This window comes from Talpa occidentalis, unplaced genomic scaffold (assembly GCF_014898055.3).
Source record: "Talpa occidentalis isolate TD23 unplaced genomic scaffold, MPIMG_talOcc4v2.1 talOcc4.14, whole genome shotgun sequence".
In the NCBI taxonomy this organism is placed as follows: Eukaryota; Metazoa; Chordata; class Mammalia; order Eulipotyphla; family Talpidae; genus Talpa; species Talpa occidentalis.
The window spans coordinates 43925106-43943743 of record NW_023601433.1 but is presented as its reverse complement, the minus strand read 5'-3'; the positions used below and the strand labels follow the sequence as shown (position 1 = coordinate 43943743).

General features: G+C 41.9%; 1 protein-coding gene across 1 annotated transcript in view; it reads left to right on the top strand.

The window, feature by feature from the left end:
* Positions 1-11272: 11272 nt before the first annotated feature.
* Positions 11273-18638, top strand: part of MAP3K21 (mitogen-activated protein kinase kinase kinase 21) — a 58797-nt gene continuing 51431 nt past the window's right edge. Inside the window, 3 exon segments of the mRNA XM_037510411.2 lie at positions 11273-11620; positions 11623-11992; positions 11995-12105. Coding sequence (XP_037366308.1) covers positions 11273-11620; positions 11623-11992; positions 11995-12105 — 829 coding nt within the window.

Here is an 18638-nt window from a genome sequence, read left to right as displayed (position 1 = left end):
ATCTTCACGGACTCGAATGACCTAGCAACAGTCACTGAGCCTGTGGCTCTAGAGGATGAATGGAAGGGAGTGAGCATAGGGAGAGAAAGTTTCTGAGTGTTGGGTATTCCTGGCTCCATTATCAAGAAAAAATCAACAGTTTCAAAGGAGATTACTCATTTAATATGCACTGACATCCTAAATATCAGTAGGAAAAGACAGACCAAAAACAGGCAAAGAGAAAGGGCAGATAGTTCCCAGAAAGGGTAATTCAGATGACCCAGATGTCTGAGAAGATGCCTAGACTCACTCCCAGTCACAGACAACAGTTTACAGCTCTGGGAGACTAGTTGCCACTAACTGATTGGCAAAGACCAAAAGTTCCATTTCACACTGCGTAGTGGAGGGTGCGAGGGAAGCAAATCTTAGGTAGGAGTGTGAAGTGTATGCCCTCTATGGAAGACTGTTGAGCCAAATCTATCAGAATATGTACACATACTCTTGGACTCATTTTTCTGCTCTTAGAAAATTGTTATGCTTTTATACTAGCACTTGTGCACATAGGTATGTGAAGATAGCCACTGCCAAACTGTTTGTGGTAAGAGAGAATTGACAACAATCAAAATTTCTGTTAAAAGACCTCTTTAAAGAAATTAAAATACAGCATACAGTGGGCACTAAGGAACAAAGAGAACAAATCAGTTTTATTCTATTCTGAAATGATTTTCCCCAAGATACATTAAGTGAAATTAGTAAGGTATAAAATAATGCAAAAGTAAATGCTTATTTGTATGAGTCTATCTCTGGAGAGATACAAATTAAACTCTTAGGCAAGGAAATAGATGCTGGGCTGTGGAGGGAGTGCAGGAGAGAAATGTAACTTTTCAAGCTATCCTTTTGTGTATGTAACTTTTTAAAATTATGTATTTTATTTTTAAAATGAGTATAAAAATAATTGGAACACACCCATAGAAAGTTTTCTAGATCCCTTCTAGATAGATCCTAAATGTGGAAAACATTAGAAGAAGGAGGTAACTAGTCAAGAGGTTAAAAAACCACTAACAGAACATTATTTTTACTTGGAAACGAAGGCTTAGAATAAATCTAAGTAGGAAAAATGAGACTTCTTCTCTCAAAGTTAACAATAAGGAGAATCAGCATCAGTTATAAGTAGAAACTGGGGCTCAGAGACTCTCTGTTTAATAAAACCATAATTTGTCAATACTTTTTCAAAATGGCTTGTTTCAAATCTTTGAGAGTCAGGCTGTTGGGTTTTTGTTTGTATTTTAGCGGTGTTCTTACTGTTAGTATAGGAAACTGGTTTGCCCAAGATCATTGTCAGCTAAGAAAACATTCCTGAAAGAGATACTTATGTTAGCACATGACCAAAGGGTACCCAGGGACCCCTAACTGTAATGGGGTACATTTTCTAAAAAGGGTTTAATCTATCCACCACACAAGGGCAAAGGAAGCATACTCTTGAAGTGAGAAAGATATTTAATAAAATTAATATGCATAGAGAAAAAAGACATGATATTCCTAATAATAGCTTCCCAATAAGACCAACCCCCCAAATTACCTAGCCCCTCATGGGCAAAGGTGGCCTGAAGAAGAAACATTGAGAAGAAACACTGAAAGCTTTCCACAAGTCTGAAGTACACCGGCAAAGAACCTCAAGAAAAGAGCTAGTCAAGTCTCAGAGAGCTGGGACAAAAGGAGAGGCTTGAAATTCAAAGTCAAAGTAAAATAATCAAGATAACATCTGCCATTGTTTCTGCCAAGGACAGAAGCAAACTTCCCACATGTCTCTCATCCACATCTCTTCCAACTACCTCTCCCAAATGTCTCTACATGTCTCCCCTCTACATCTCTCCTTCAAGTCCCCAAGTAGAAGTTGAAGATGGAGAAGCAAGAAAGCAGGCCCACCTGCCTTCCCTGTTATAAGGGCCACCTGGCCACTCAGCTCTGCCCCTCGTTCCCAGGAGCACCCCTGTTCAGAAAGTCCTGTTGGGTCCTCCCTGGTGGCTCAGGGGTTAAACACAGCACTGTCAAGCTATCACCAGCCACAGTAGCATGACTTTAATCCCCGGCTGGCCAGGGAGCTACCCACATAGTGCAGCAGACCTCTCCTGTCTAGCCCACTGCTCCCCTCAGCAGTGTATTTCAGTAGATATGCCTGTTCTGCTCCCCACTCTGTCTCTGGTGAATCCTCTCATCGCACCACCCCTAGCCCCTCTGGCTTAAGCCCCAGTTCTTGTATGCATAAATAAATAAATCTTTAAGAAAAAAAAAGAAGAAAGGCCAGTTGATGACACACTGAGACTTGTAATCCAAGGAGGCTGCATGTAAGTGGAGGTGGGGAAAATGGAAAAAAGGCACCTTCCTTTCATGGAGGTATATCTGTAACACTGTTCACTTTCCGTTTTTGAACCTCAAATTTACCAAGTGACTTAAGAAAAGTGACTTGAGGGCCTGCCCGGTGGCGCAGCGGTTGAGCGCTGGGTTACGAAGCTGCCACTGCCTCTGCGGCGCCTGTTTGATCCCCGGCTGCTCCCCGGCCACAGGAGGAGGGTCCCACAAGGCGCGCAGACCTCTCCTGCCACCCGCTGCTCCCCTCAGCAGTGTACTTCGGTCCTTCTGCCTGCTCTGCTCCCTGCTCTGGCTCTGGTGAATTCTCTCACCCTCCCGCGCTTCTGACTGTACCCAGTGCATGTATAAACAAACACAAACAAATAAAATAAAGAAAGAAATAAAACATGCCTCTATAAAAAAAAAAAAAAGAAAAGTGACTTGAGAAAAGATAAGGAAGACTTCAAATAATCCTGTGACAAAACAATACATTGATACAGTAAAGTACTTCATACTCAGCTCCTCACGGATAAGAAAATCTATCCTTCCAGGTAACAATAACATAAAGCAGGAACTTCAGGTTATGGTGCAGATGCTGTGACTTTGAGTGCAGGACATTCTGACAAGAATAAAACTAACATTGAGGGCTGAGAAATGGCAGCAACAGGAATGCGTGAAAGCAGAGTGGTTATAACTGGTATGTTCCACAGTTGTGTATAAAGGAAAGGTCAGCTGGGTTAATTGAAGAGTTGTAAGGTAACTTCAGCAGATATTGCAAAAGACTGAGAAAAAAGAGATTACTTTATGAAAGAAACCTGAACTACATAGATCAGGCTGAATTAACATGTGCTTAAAGCAGTAAGGTAGGGAAAAGTAGGGAAAAAAATCTTGGATTTATTTGGTGTTTCTAAGAATTTCAAAAGAACAGCTTTACAGTTCTGTTATTTCATTAATTTTCATGGTAGTCATCATACTGTTCAGGTAGTATGTTTATAATCTTTGAATTTTATAGATGGATGAGAAAGTTGGAGAGTTGAAACAAAAGTGCGAGGTGTCTAACAAGGTCAGTGGTGTAAGTATGACTTCTGTTGTGTCTAATGATACCTAGGAAGGTTATACACCATAGATCTGATATGCAAAAAACTATTATTTTCATAGAATGAATAAGACAAAAGAGTGTTACAGAGTAAATCTGAGTAGAAAAATCAACTCAGAAACAGCCCTAAGAGTCTAGTCAAGAACATTAGCTATTGTGTGTTTTGTAATGCAACTAGCAAGAAAATGGCACTGGATAAAGAAATAAAAATAGCAATTATAAACTCATTACTCTAAGGTTTATTTTCTATGCTCTTAAGAGAATGATTTGTTCTGTTTAAAAAAAAAATAATCTCTGTCCTCTGTTTAGTACTTCTAGCTGATCGTGAAGAATTAGTCATTATATTTGAAAAGAGCCCAATAAATTATAAATAAAACTAATTTTGATAGGACAAAGTATACAAAAATGGCAATTCAGAGTGGAGTGACAAAGTTCCTATCTCAGGTCCAAGGTCATAAGCTTTGTAGCTTTATTTCAGAAGGGATATCTCCAAGGGTTCAAAATAGACCTTGGCTTTCTGAAACTACTCAGATTTTTACATTGTTATATTATTCAATGAAGTAGCTCATTGTTCCTTTCAGTAGCCCTAACTGTAATCTGTACCATTAAGCGTGGACAGATAAGTCTCTAGTCTTGTCCAGTGATTAAAGTTACAGGAATTCTAAAAATTATGATTACTCTGTCTAAATCTGAAAGCCAGCTGAAACTTTGAGAATAAACAGTAACCTGACACACAGACTGAATTCAAAGCTTCAACACTTGCAATAAATACATGTCAGTAAATATGGACTCACTATTTTTGTAGTATCATCATCACCATCACCATTATCATCATTCTCATCATTTATTTTTTTTGTATAGAAGAACAGGGGTGTAGGCCAGAGGTGCGGGGGGTGAGAGGATTCACGGAGACAGAGTACAGAGCAGACAGGTGGATCGACTGAAATACACTGCTGAGGGGAGCAGCAGGCCAGACAGGAGAAGTCTGCTGCACCTTATATAGGCTAGCTCCCTGGCCAGGGATCGAACTCAGATCATGGGTATGAAAGCACTGGGACTTAACCCCTAAGCCACCAGGGAGGCCATTCATTAACATTTATTTCAGCGCACATATTGAAACTTATGAAAAGGAAGCCAGAGTAGCAGTTTCAAGCAAAAAAGGTTAGTTTATCATTTCAACACATTGAAAAAAAAAACACTCAAGCTAGTTTTTACTCACAGGATATTAATTTCTAGTTACCAAACTACAATATTGAAGTAATATACTTGGTCTTCTGGAGAACATGAAGGTCAAAGTACACTGTAAACTCCTTTGTGGCATTTGTTCTTTCAATCTCTCTCCAGGGGCCTCCCTGGTGGAGCAAGGGGTTAAGCACAGCACTAAGAAGCAATCTGCAGCCTCTGCAGCACGAGTTCGATCCCCGGCCAGCCAGGGAGCAACCCACATGGCGCAGTAGACCTCTTCTGTCTCGCCCGCTGCTCCCTTCAGCAGTGTATTTCAGTCAGTCTGCCTGTTCTCTACCCCACTTTGTCTCTGGTGAATCCTCTCACCCCCTGCATCTCTGGCCTGTACCCCAGCTCTTATATGCATAAATAAATCTTTAAAAAAAAATCTTTCTCCAAATGCTTGTTTTCATAGTTCCTGTGTAGCTTGAAGCCTTTGCTCAAATTTTATCTTCTCAGTAATGCCACACTCTTTACCCTATTAAATACCACAACATGAACCTCCCCGGTGGTGCAGGGGTTATAGTCTCAATGCTATCAAGCTATTATCAGCCAATGCGGCATGAGTTCGATCACCAGCCAGGGAGCTAACCCATGGCTCAGCAGACCTCTCCTGTCTCGCCCACTACTCCCCTCAGCAGTGTATTTCACTAGATCCACCAGTTCCGCTCCCCACTCTGTCTCTGGTGAATCCTCTCACCACCACCCTGCATGTCTGGCCTAAGCCCCAGTTCTTGTACACATAAATAAATAAAAATAAATCTTTAATAAATAAATAAATAAATACCACAACATGCCCTTGTTCGTTCTACCTGCACCACCATTCCTGATCTCTTTTCTTGCTCTCATTATTTCTACATAGCAGTTATCAAATTCTAATATGTAATTTACCTATATAGTCTGTCCATTTCCTATCTATGACTGGGATACCAAGTCCACAATAATAGTGGGCTTTGTTTCATTCACTTTTACATTCTAAGTATTGGATTACTGTGTGACACTCAAAAAAAATATTCATTGATTGATGAACCTATTCTTTCTGGGTATTCTGTGCTAGCTCTATTACTATTTGGTTTTATTGTAGCATGGTTCATAATGAAAAAATTAGAAATCTGGTGACAATGGGATAAACATTATAATTAGTTGCATATGTGTATACCTTGATTTGCTAAAAAAACATTGTTTTGTGGTATAATATGCCCGAGAACCTTGGAAATTATCTTTTGAATTTCTCCCACACTGTTTATTGTTCGATGAGTTTTATCTTTGATATAGGAAAATATACTAAATGGAAGCAAAAAGTAAGAAGGATAGCTACACTTTCTGTTGAATTTCCTATTTTAATAGGTCCTCCATGAACACTAACTAATATTAAAATAATGAGAAATTTAATTTAAAAGTTGAAGAATTAGTACAGAAGTTTGAATTCTGACTTTCTTAAAAATATTTCAGATCTGATAATATAACATACTTTTATCTGTGTTTCTTATTCCCTTTAGGCAAAATTGACTGTCACTCTCTTGTTTTGATAGTGTGTGTGTATGCTCTCCAATTCACCGAATCCATTCTGTTTCAATTACTTACAGGTCCTGCCTCATGGTTACAGGTATTAATAATAACATATTTTTCCTGCCACTGAGTATTTCTTTTTTATAGAGATATAATTGACATAACACATTGTATTACTCCCAATATGATTTAAGACTTGTATATATAGTGAAATGATCACTACAGTAAGTCTAGTTAACAGTCACCACCATACATTGTTGTATATATTTTTTTCCTGTGATGAGAATGCTTAAGATTTCCTTTCCCATGGGCAATCCAGTATTATTAACTACCATTTTCATGCTGAATATTCCATGAGTCATTTATATCATAAATGGAAATGTGTACCTATAGACCATCTTCATCCATTTCATACACACAAAGACACACCTGTCTGTAGAATCTACCCTTCTGTTCTCTCAATCTATGAGTTTGGCATTTTTGCTTTATATATTTTTTTCACATATAAGTGAGATCATAGAATATTTATCTTTTTCTGACTTATTTCATTTGGCATAATGCCCTCAAAGTCTGTCCATTTTGTCACAAGTGACAGGATTTCCTTCTTTTTCATGGCTGAATAATATTACATCATAATATTCCAATTTCTTTGTCCATTCATCCATAGATTGATGGTTAGATTGTTTCCATTTCTTGTCTAGTATAAATAGTGCTACAATGAACATGGAGTTGTATTATATCTTTTCAAGTTAGTGGTTTTATTTTCTTTGGGTGAATACCCAGAAATACAATTGCTGGATCATATGCCATTTCTCTGTGGCTGCACCAACTTACATTCTCACTAACAGTGTACAAGGATTCCTATTTCTCTATATCCTTGCCAACATTTGTTATTTCTTGTCTTTTTGCTAATAACCATTCTAACAGGTGTGAGGCAATATCTCACTGGGTTTTTAATTGCATTACCCTGATAATTAGCGATGTTGAGTTCATCACTAATATTTTCAAAGGCAGAAATACTTTTAATAGGCTTTTAGACAATCATGGATATTCTTTGATACTATTTCAAAACTTAACAAGTGGTGGTCTTTTGAAGACTGAAATATGTATTAATGAAGTCAAAATTCACTTTGGTGTTTTATCCATTCATGATTTTGTGATATCAAAAAAAGATATTGGTCTTCGGCAAATATTGTTTCACTGAGCTATACAGATCTTCCAAATATTGGGAATTTTATGATACAACATTGAGACATCACATTTGTTAATATTAATACCAATCTTATGAGAAAAGTCTTTAAGTTTGGGACATTGCTGAGCTCATAAAAGCAGGTACATGTTTTCAAAAATTCTGATTTTTGCTTGGAAGCTCAAATTCATTAATGGCAACACATACTATTGGCAACACATACTATCAGTGTGTGTTTATTTTTTTTTCCTTCAGAAAATCAGTCTCCCTCTTCAAAGGGAATCTAAAATAAGTTTTCCCATTTTCAATAAAATGTCTTCCAAATATCCAAATCTGAATAACTACAGTTTGTCAGTTATTCTTTCAAGTAAAGATAGTGTTCTATAAACAAAGTGACCAGGTTGGCATTCAGTTCAATAAATAATCCAAGGGCTTTTCCATAAAGCAGCCATCAGGCTTGAGCATGTAGCAGAATTGCTCTCTCTATATTTCCCATTTTGTCACAGAGTATTAAAGACCTGTGCTTAAAAATCAAGATTTGGTAAAATTAACAATTTTCACTGCTTTGTCAAGAACACCTCAGTGACCTGGTATTTTTTCCTTCTACTCTGAGAGACACTGAAGAATATAATAAATACTTGTAAATTTGGTGCCACTGCCTTTATTTGCTCTGCTTACTATTGCTTTTACACTATCAAGATGAATGTCAGGACTGTGAAAAAGGCAAATAATATTTTAGTCTAAGGATGAAATATGTTTTAACCATGCTGACTGCCTAAAATGGCCTCAGGAATCTCTGGGGACTCTCAGATCACACTTGAGAATTGCTGAGCTAAGATAATAGGAGCAGTGGTAGTTAATTAGGGGAAGGCTCCCCAAAAGATGGGAACCTTTAATTCATTTTTTAAAAGATTTATTTATTTATGCATACAAGAACTGGGATACAGGCCAGAGGTGTTGGGGATGTGTGTGTGCGTGTGTGTGTTGTGTGTGTGATTCACCAGAGATAGAGTGGGGAAAAGAACAGGCAGATTGACTGAAATACACTACTGAGGGGAGCAGCAGGTGAGACAGGAGAGGTCTGCTGTGCCATGTGGGTCACCTCCCTGACAAGAGATCAAACTCCTGCTGCAGTGGCTGTAGATAGCTTCACAGTGCTGCATCTTAATCCCTTGCACCACAGGGAGGCCCCAAATTCATTTTATTTTTAAGAGCAATTCATAAAGCCTCTCCCACTGCTATCCTGATTCTTTTTTATTGTTTTCCCTTGGTTCTTTTTTTTTTTTTTTTTTTTTGGTCAAATTCTATTTTAGCTTTTTTCCTCACCAAATTCTATTTAAGGTTGTTTTTCACCAAAGTTCTGTCTTAGTGCTTTGTTCTTGTGTTACTGTCTTCTTGGTGGAATGTGCTGGGCTAGACAGAGTGGACGGTGTGATGACACATGAGTAGTGCATAGCCTTAGCTATTTTCCCAACTGTAAGATTTGGGGAGCTAAAGAGAAAAGAAACAAAGGTAATAAATGAATTATTTTAGGATAATGAAGACCAGAAAGACATCCTGACTGGACAGTTTCCTGCTTAGAGGTCCCTAGTTGGGGAAAGTTGCAAAGGGAATCATCCATTGCTCAAGGTTCAAGTAGGTTCTAGAAGAGGAACTCTGTGGGGTGAAGAGCTATAGTCACTGGGCACTGCTCTCTTAGTTCCAGGGATGTGAGTTAAGACTGGTTTATCTCAGTTAGAATACTCTGGACTGATCCCTCTACTTCAAGGTGGGGATCAGGCAGGCAGCAGAGTGTCCTTGAAGGGTATGAAAAGTCTGCCAGGGTCAACAGCACTGTCACATAGCTACAGACAGGCCTGCTAACTCAAAGGCACACAGTGGGTTTCCCTGCTCTCTACATGGCCAGATCAGTTCTTTTCATTGTGTGATAACAAGTAATTCAAGTTTAGAGAATTACTTCCAAAGTTCAGCTTCCTCCATTCTTGCACACCTTTCTGACCATCTCATATTGACTGTTTTAACACGTTGCCTCCAAACCATGCCAAATTCAACATGCCCCAAAATAGCCTTTCTCCTGAATTTATTTCCTGGATCACTTAACATCATCATCATCCACCCAGGTGCTTAAGTTAACAACCTAGGTGGTCTTGCATGTAATGTTATATGTAGAGTTTCTTCCCACATCTCATCAACATAGAGAGGAGATCTCTGTTGTTAGGTGGAAACTGTGAGTGGGCTTAGGGATGGAGGGGTGGCAGGCTGGAGAATGAACGTCCCTGCAATTCTGGGAGGGGCACTGCTGTCCCTTCTGCTCCAACTCCCTCCTGCTCCCTTGGCGCCAACTCATAACAGCAGTCCACTTCATGCGATTTAATGATTTTATTCCTTTCCACAACCCTTCTCATCAGTAAAACCTCAAAGAGATCTTTTTAAATAGAATTAATGAAAAAATTACAGAGACGAAAGCTCATATAAGAAAATCCTAAATTCCTCCCAATCATTACATCTGATATGGTCCCTAGCCCCAAACACAAAAGCTTCACTTTCTAACTCTTCTAGAAGGCTACCTATCATTCCATACCCAAATCAAATGGAAGGTGGAAGGGCTGCTTTCAGAATGTTCATGCACTTAATCCGTTCCCTGGGAAACGTCAAGCACACACGGATAAGAGAAGAGCCGGCACACTAGTGACGACTTGAGTTCCTGTGCACAAAAAATTCTTGCTCAATGCGCTCTTCTAGAGAACAGGTACGGCCCGGGACTCTGGCACCCAGTCGTAGCCAATACCAGTAAACCCAACACTGTTGGGTTTAGGGCTGCAGCGACCAGACAGACACTCCTTTCTCATCTGAGCACACAGTGAGGACAAACGCAACATTATCTGCCTCGCAGGCGAACTTCCGGAACGGTAAGGACCCCGCGGCTCGGTGCGCGCGGTGATCTGTAACCCAGTCAGCGCGGCGCTGCGCGGCGCTGTGATTTCCATAGCGTGCAGCCTGCCCAGCAGGTCTGCGGCAGCGCTCGGATCGGTCCTGCGACCTGGTCAGGGCTGCTCTGTCTCTCCCGGCACGGAGACCCTTTGTGTTTACACCCTAAACACCACATGCTCCTCACCTCTGCCACCGAGTTCTAAAACAGAGCGGACACCCCAAACTCTAATCTTTTCATTTATTTATGCATACAAGAGCTGGGGTACAGGCCAGAGGTGTGTGGGGTGGGGGGGGGGGGTGAGAGGATTCACCAGAGACACAGCGGGGAACAGAACAGGCAGATTGACTGAATGCACTGCTGAGGGGAGCAGCTGCTGCGCCATGCGGGTAGCTCCCTGTCCGGCTGGGGATCGAACTCGTGTTTCAGAGGCTGCGGATTGTTTCCTAGTGCGGTGCTTTAACCCCTTGAGCCACCAGGGAGGCCACCAAACCCTAATCTCAACAAACTTTCCCGACAACTTCTAGCAACCCTCCGCGGGCTCCGCCTTCCGGGCCACGTGGACGCGAAGCACCCCAGTCCCGGAGCGCGGGGGGCGGGGGCGACCCCGGGCTGGGCATCAGGGCGGGCCCGGCGCGGTGGGCGGGCCCGGGAGGTGAGGGGCGGGCCTCGGGAGGGCGGGGCGGGCCCGGAGGGGGCGGGCCCACGCGGCGGCTCAGCCGAGGGTGCCGGGGCCGGCCGCCCGCCCTGCGCGCCACCATGGTGCCACAGTGCCCGCGGCCGCGGGGACCGCTGCAGCAGCAGAAGCGACCGCGGAGGAACGGGGGCTGAGGCCCGGGTCTCCGGGTAGTGGGCCCGTGATCACCCACTGTCCCCGAGCCCGACTTCGCCTCCCTGCCTTCCCTGGGCGCGGGCGCGACCCCGCAGGACGATGCGCGCCTCCGGCCGCCCGGAGGCTGAGCCCGCCGCTGCGCCCTCTCTCGCGCGGCCGTCGTCCATGGCTTTGCCAGGTGCCGGGGGCGCGGCTGACAGGCCGGTGTCCCCGGACCGGGGCGACCCTCCGGGCTCCGCATCGTCGTCGTCCGCCTCCTCCGGAGGCTCGGCCTCCGCCTCGGCCTCGGCGGGCGCGGGACTGTGGGCCGCATTGTACGACTACGACGCGCGCGGCGAGGACGAGCTGAGCCTGAGACGCGGCCAGCTGGTGGAGGTGCTGTCCCAGGACGCCGCCGTGTCCGGGGACGAGGGCTGGTGGGCCGGCCAGGTGCAGCGGCGCCTGGGCATCTTCCCCGCCAACTACGTGGCGCCGTGCCGCCCGCCGCCTGCCCCGGGCCGCAGCCCGCCGGGCCGCCGGCGCCGCCCAGGCCCGGCTCGCCGGTGCACGTCGACTTCGAGCGGCTGGAGCTCAAGGAGCTCATCGGCGCCGGCGGCTTCGGGCAGGTGTACCGCGCCACCTGGCAGGGCCAGGAGGTGGCCGTGAAGGCGGCGCGCCGGGACCCGGAGCAGGACGCGGCGGCGGCTGCCGAGAGCGTGCGGCGGGAAGCGAGGCTCTTCGCCATGCTGCGGCACCCCAACATCATCGAGTTGCGTGGTGTGTGCCTGCGGCAGCCGCACCTCTGCCTGGTGCTGGAGTTCGCCCGCGGCGGTGCGCTCAACCGCGCGCTGGCCGCTGCTAACGCCGCCCCGGACCCGCGCGCGCCGGGCCCGCGCCGCGCGCGCCGCATCCCCCGCACGTGTTGGTCAACTGGGCGGTGCAGATCGCGCGGGGCATGCTCTACCTGCACGAGGAGGCCGTCGTGCCCATCCTGCACCGGGACCTCAAGTCCAGCAACAGTAAGTGGGCCGGGGTGGGGGGAGGGGCGAGACGGGCACGCCTGGATGCCAGTCACCCCCCCGCGGCTCCACCGGGCTTGGTGTCGGGCAGGCAGAGGCGCGGATCAACGCCTCCACGCCAGTGTTCCTCTTGGCGCTGGCCTTTCAGAACCCAGAGGTCCAGCTAGACTTGCTTTGGGGCAGGTGACACTTACCGGGACTTGTTGCTTTGGGTGCCTTTTAGAAGAATGCGCATCAGACTTGCTTGTAGACTAAATAGATATCTGTATCTTGTAGACTAACAAGATAGCTGTATCATCTTGAAACCTCTCGGTGCTGTTTGCCTTTCCATGCAATAAGTGGTTCGTTTGGGTAGAACTTTGTAAACTGAGGCCTCATTCATGGAACTCAGTCTCACCTTCAGCTTTACAAGTGCTGTGTTGTAGTCACTATTCTCACACTTCAAATAGGACTTCGAGCCCTTTGACATTTCTCAAGACTTTTTTGTTCTGACTTCTCTGCACATTTGGGTTGATTCAGAGCAAGTTTGTTTTCCTTGCACAAGTTCATTGTCCTTGCACAGGTGCTTGAAATCCTGAAGACGGCCTATGACTGTCGTTTACTTGAGGTGGATCTTCCAATGTCAGTAAAGAGCCCACAACTGGATGTGTAAACACATCCTGCTACATTTGACTGGTGTCAAAGAGCTCATAGAATGACTGTTTAAAGATGTTTCTTCACTATTGAACATCACTCCATATTCTTAGAATGAAATGAAATCTCTTGAAAGATTAAAGGATGCAGCCAGAACTGGCACTGACCTACCACAGCTGCTTGTCTTTCAACCTTGTAAAACCTGCTAGGACAGGGCTAAGGCAAAGGGAAGCACTGTGCTTCCCCAAGTGTGCAGAAACAAGAGTGACAGGGAGAAATGATATATTTGTTGTAGATTTGTCTAGATTTTGTTTTCTATTCAGAATCCTTCAGCATCAAAATTTATTTGATTAAAGTAACAAGCATTTTTATTTTGTGGATTATAAATCGAGTGTTAGTAAGTAATGTATTCAATATGTGTTGAGGGATGTGGGGGGGGTGTGTGTGTGTGTGCGTGTGTGTGTGTGCGCGTGTGTGTTTAAATGACTCCCACTTCTCAGATCGTCTAATTCTGACTGCAACTGCTTAAGTGACAGGAGCAATGTCTAACACAAAAATGACATAGAGGGCCTCCCTGGTGACCTAAGCATTAAGTCTCAGCACTATCAACTGCTGCCACCTGAGTTCCATCCCCTGGCCAGGGCCAGAAAGCTAACCCACATATGGCACAGCAGACCTTTCCTGTCTCACCCCTGCTCCCCTTAGCTGTGTATTTTAGCAAATCTGCCTATTCTGCTCCCCACTTGGTCACTGGTGAATACTCTCACCTCCTGTACCTTCTTTGGCCTATACCCTACCCCAGTTCTTCTCTGCATAAACAAACAAATAAATTTGTCTTTAAAAAATGACAGAAAAATGGCAGTGGTAGTTGCATATTCTTAAAGTTCAGACAAAGGCCACAGTATTTTAGATCATTTATTTTGGGACTATTACTATGTAATAGTAAAGACAGCACAGGTTCCACCGGTCTGGGAGTCCTACTTTATTTCTGTTCCTTTTCACCTCAATAAACTTTTTTTTTCTCTTTAAAAAAAGTAAAGACGGCACAATTTTCATTATACTTATTTTATAAATGCTTCAAACTGACACCGTCTTTACGACCAATTTATGCTTATGTCCTAAAATATGTTGTTTTTTGAAAGAAATGTTTAACTGATACCCCAGAACCAGGTTTCCGTGCCTTTCTGTGGGGCCCACATATCCCTCTTCCCAGTACTGCCCTGCAACCCTAGTCTGCCAGTTTTCTGCAGCACCAAGCATTCATTCTAAGGAGATTAGTAAGCACCTTTACTTACTCTGTATCTTGGCAGTGGCAAGTGGCTTTGTGATACACATAGAATGTGGCACATGGACATCACATCACCTGCACAGGCAGAGGATTTGGGTTGGAGTGGTCCTTAGCACAAAAAGTGAAAGGATCTGTAACTATTATTTTTACAATGCGCCTAATTTGTTTTGTCAGGTATAATAATGCCTGAGGTTCACATGATTTTTTTAGAAGCTGGAGCATGTTTACTAGTGTTTTTAAAAGTGGAGGAAGGGAAATAAATCCATCTTCTAATCATAAACATTACTTATATAAATTAAAACACTTAGAGAACTAATACTATTAGATAGTAAAAAGAAGTAACATGTCCCTATAATAACAACTATGTTTGAACAGTGTTCATTGACACCAGAAAAACTTGTAGAGTATAAAGTTGTCTACTGTGTATATGGAAGATATTATATAATTTGAAGGTGATTATATGCTGCAACATAATTTTTGAAAGACTTTTTACCCTCTGGAGCATTTTAATTTCTGTAATTGTCAGGCAAGGTTGCCTTGGCTTTAAATTGTTGCACTTTTAAAAAGATTTAATTGGCTATGTTGCTAGCCTAGCCAGATATTTGTTACAATATGACTATTATTGTAGTTATTCAATTACTCCAACACCAACATTTTGAGTAGGTGCTAAAATGAGCAAATCATAGCACCTAGCACATTGACTTATCCTAGTTCTGTGGTGGTATTTATTCAATGAATGACTGAATATACTTTGGAAATCTGTTATGATAATATGAAGCCTTAACTTCTTGTTCAAACTTTTGAGTACAGTGAGATACTTTGTTACAGTATGTTTTATTTGACTATATGTGTTATTTGCTAATGGTGTTAGTGAGTTAATGATAATGTAAACAAGGTTTTAAAAATAAATATTGAATTTTGTTTTCATTCTGTAGTATACTCATGTAACAAAGAAGTAGTATAAGACAACTTGGAATCAAGTTAGTGGAAATCATTGTTTAATACCAGTTTTTAAATTTGTCCAAGGAAGATATTGCTCTTGAAAGATTTTCTTTCCTCTTTTCTAGTGGGTCTTTTTAAGATTTGTGATATCATTTGAAACAATGTATATATTGAAGTAGTAGTTGATACCTTGTGATGGTACAAACAACTTTGTCCCTTTTCTAACAGAGTAGAAGGGATTGAAACTTGATTCAATCAGCAAGTGTTAATAAGCATCACTCATGTTGTTAAAATGTGCTATAGGCCCTGTTCACTCCCAGGTTGTAAAATAAGTGGAAAACACTTTGCTAGTCTTTATATGCAACAACTAGGGAATCATGCAAGACAACTTTGGCCTGCTATGGAAACTGCCAGTTTTAATATGCATTCAGAGAAGAGTGAGATATTGAAAACTGATTTATTTTATCTATTTTTGGAATTTTGTTTTTATTAGGTTTATTGTTTTTGGCACACTATCTGTTTTAGGGATGTAAGTTCGCACCACTACAAATGTATGTGACACTACACCCACCACCAGAGCACCAGCAATCCTTCACTGTATAATTACAGTAGACCAGGAAATTTGAATGCCCGATATTTATGTGGGTTCAAATTAAAGCTCGTCTATAACCTTGGCAAAAATTTGCTAAGCTTCAGTTTCTTCATCTATAAAGTCGATTTATTTATCTAACACATTTTGAGGGTCCATCCTTTATGGTCACTTTTGGACCCCTGGGACACAATAGCACGAGCTGACAAATCCACCATGATTGGGTTGAGTCTAACAGCAAAGAGAGATGACTGTTGTGTGGTGGCATTATCAGTAAGTTCTATCAAGAAAATAAAGTATGGTGGGGGCTAGAAAGATGGAGCGGCGGGCTGTTCAGCAAGGGGTGATCAACGCAAGCCCTCTGAGCAAGTAACACAAACATGAATGAGGAGGAGCAATGAGTCAGAGATTCAGGCAAAAAGGAATGAATTGAGCCTTGCTTATTGGAGGAGTGAAGAGAAGGCCAGAAGGCTGAGGCAGAGTGGAGGAGAAGTAGGTGTTGAGGGCTCCCTTCTGAGTGCCTTGGAGCATTCTGACAGAAAATCGGTGTGATCTGATTTCTGTGTTTACAAGTTTACTCTGGCTGCTCTGGAGAAAGGACCGTATGTAGTTGGCCTCAGTGAAGGCTGTTGAGGCTGTTCAAGACAGAAAAGGCATTGGCTTGGCTGAGGGTGGTGGTTTTCAGAAGAATGTTTTTCAGGAAGTTATAGGGAGGAATGAATAGATAGTGTAAATTTGCGAATTGTTGAGGATGGAGTGAATTTTTAGAATTTAGTCTGTTTTGTTTATTTTGGTGTAGTCCAGGGTTGTAAGAAAATTGTGTAGCATGGTTTAAAATTCTTTTTATTATTTTCAATACTGCTTACTGTATGCCACCTGTTTTTTTAAAAGTAGAAAATAACCACAAATTTTGGTAGGTGATTACTTTTATACTTTTTATTTCAAGGGTTAAGCGTTTTTTAAATCATGCCATTTGTCATCACCTGGAAATAATTACTAGCTATATTGTACTCTACAATGACATTGGCAGTCTATAGATATATTTATAATGAAATGCAATTTAGAGGTCTTACTAAAACAAACTACAAAGGGAATATAAAATTTTGTTTAACTTTTCTCATTTAGGACAGTGTAAATAAAGAAACTATTTGAGAAAATTATAACAACTGTAATCTTCAAATAAGGTGCTTAAATAGCCCATAAGTGTGATTTGCAGGAGCTATTAATTACACTATTATTAGTTAAAAGACATGCATCTTTCTTCTTGTCTGTTCTTTTACTCCGAACATGTAGCTTCATGCTGTGGCTGCTTCCTGTTCTAAGGGGCACCGGGAGATCTGTCCCAATATCCTAACAGTTCCCCAGAGCTAATCTGCTTCTGAAACAAAGTCAGCTAAAGGACTTCTATCTAGAAGAACAGCAATCACAGAGGTTTCCAACATCTTCCCCCACCATTTTTGTGCTTCATAGTAAAAAATAAATAGGCCCATTTTCATTATTTTTACAGCAGTTGAGGCAGTTATTTAGTTCTGGATTATGCAAATAAACTGCCCACTCTACACATCTGATTATTTTTGTCATTATTATTAAATAACTCAAAGCCCCATGAAGGAAAAAAGAAAGAAGAAATCTGTCCATTTCAGAAGGTCATCCCTAAGCTCTGTCTTCTCACTCTAGTATTTAAGTGTATTGAACTTTTCCAGAATAGTTTGTTGGCTTTCAATCAGTCAGACCTGGGTTTGAATATTGGTGTCATCATTAGCTAACTGTGTGACTTTGGCAAATTATATAACCTCACTGATCCTGAATTTCTTGACTTCTGATACTATATACTAAATTCTCTTGAACATGGACAGAAGTTCTATGTGGAAAATCTCTTTAATATTCCTTGACCCTCCAAAGGCATTTGGGAAAATGCTGGCATGAAAGCACATGGATTATTTTGGGGAGCAATGGGTATAGTTAGGTGCGGCTGGAATGAAAGGTAGACAGGGTATTTTGTGGGAAGAAAATAGTCATTTAGCTGTGGTCAGACAGTGAGTGCCTTGAAGGCCATGCTAACATGTGTGGACTGCCTAGTAAGTACGAGCCACTGAAGGCTTTGAGAAGGAAAGTGGTCTGATTTCTAAAAATTGAACTTCTACCAAAAAAAAAGGTCAGGATAATTTGCTTTACTATTATACTACTATTGATGATCAGAAGGGGAGAAATAAAAAATAAAATACTTTGATATGGATTTGATGTAAATTGTTTATCTTTTGACCAGACCTTAGTTTTTATAATCACACCTTGTTCAGTGATTTAGTTTAGGCTAATTTCTCCCTCTGATTCACCAGTGTTAGAAAATATTCACCATATTTACTGTGTCAGTGATGATTTTAACTCTAAATGTCACTGTACTTGAGGCTTCCCCAAAACTGGAAACACCCAATAGAGGACTTCTACATTTATGGAGCAGAAAGATTCGGAATGAAACTGGTTTTATTTTAGTCCTTGAAATTTAAATTTGACTGGTAAAATAATAGGAAAAAAGGAGAAAAAGAAAATAATTGCATTGTTGACCCCTAATCTTTGTGAATTTAGGTTGTTTTTAACAATTCACCTTCTTTAAATATTGCTGCATTTTAGGTGTTTTAACTAAATATCAATAGTATTAACAAAACTCATGATATTTGCAACAACATGGATGGAGCTGGAAGGGATTATGCTCAGTGATATAAGTCAGAAGGAAAAAGAAAAGTCTCTATGGTTTCACTTACAGGGGGAATATAGGGGAACCAAACAAGGGATCAGGAAAAATCAAAAACAAAATCAGCAGGCAAACTATAAATTGGAGACATTCAGCAGGGCAGGGGGAGGGAGAGGGATCAAAACAGGGGAGGGAAGAACACAAGAGATTGTCATGATGGTTCATAGGTGAATTGGTGATGGGAATTTTATGGGGATTACACCTGAGAGGAGAAATCAAACATTGTACAAAAATGAACAGGGATGTAAATATATGTGTGTGTGTGTATAAATTTAATTTAAAAAATATCATTACTGACAGAACAACAGTTTACATAATGCTTACCAGGTATG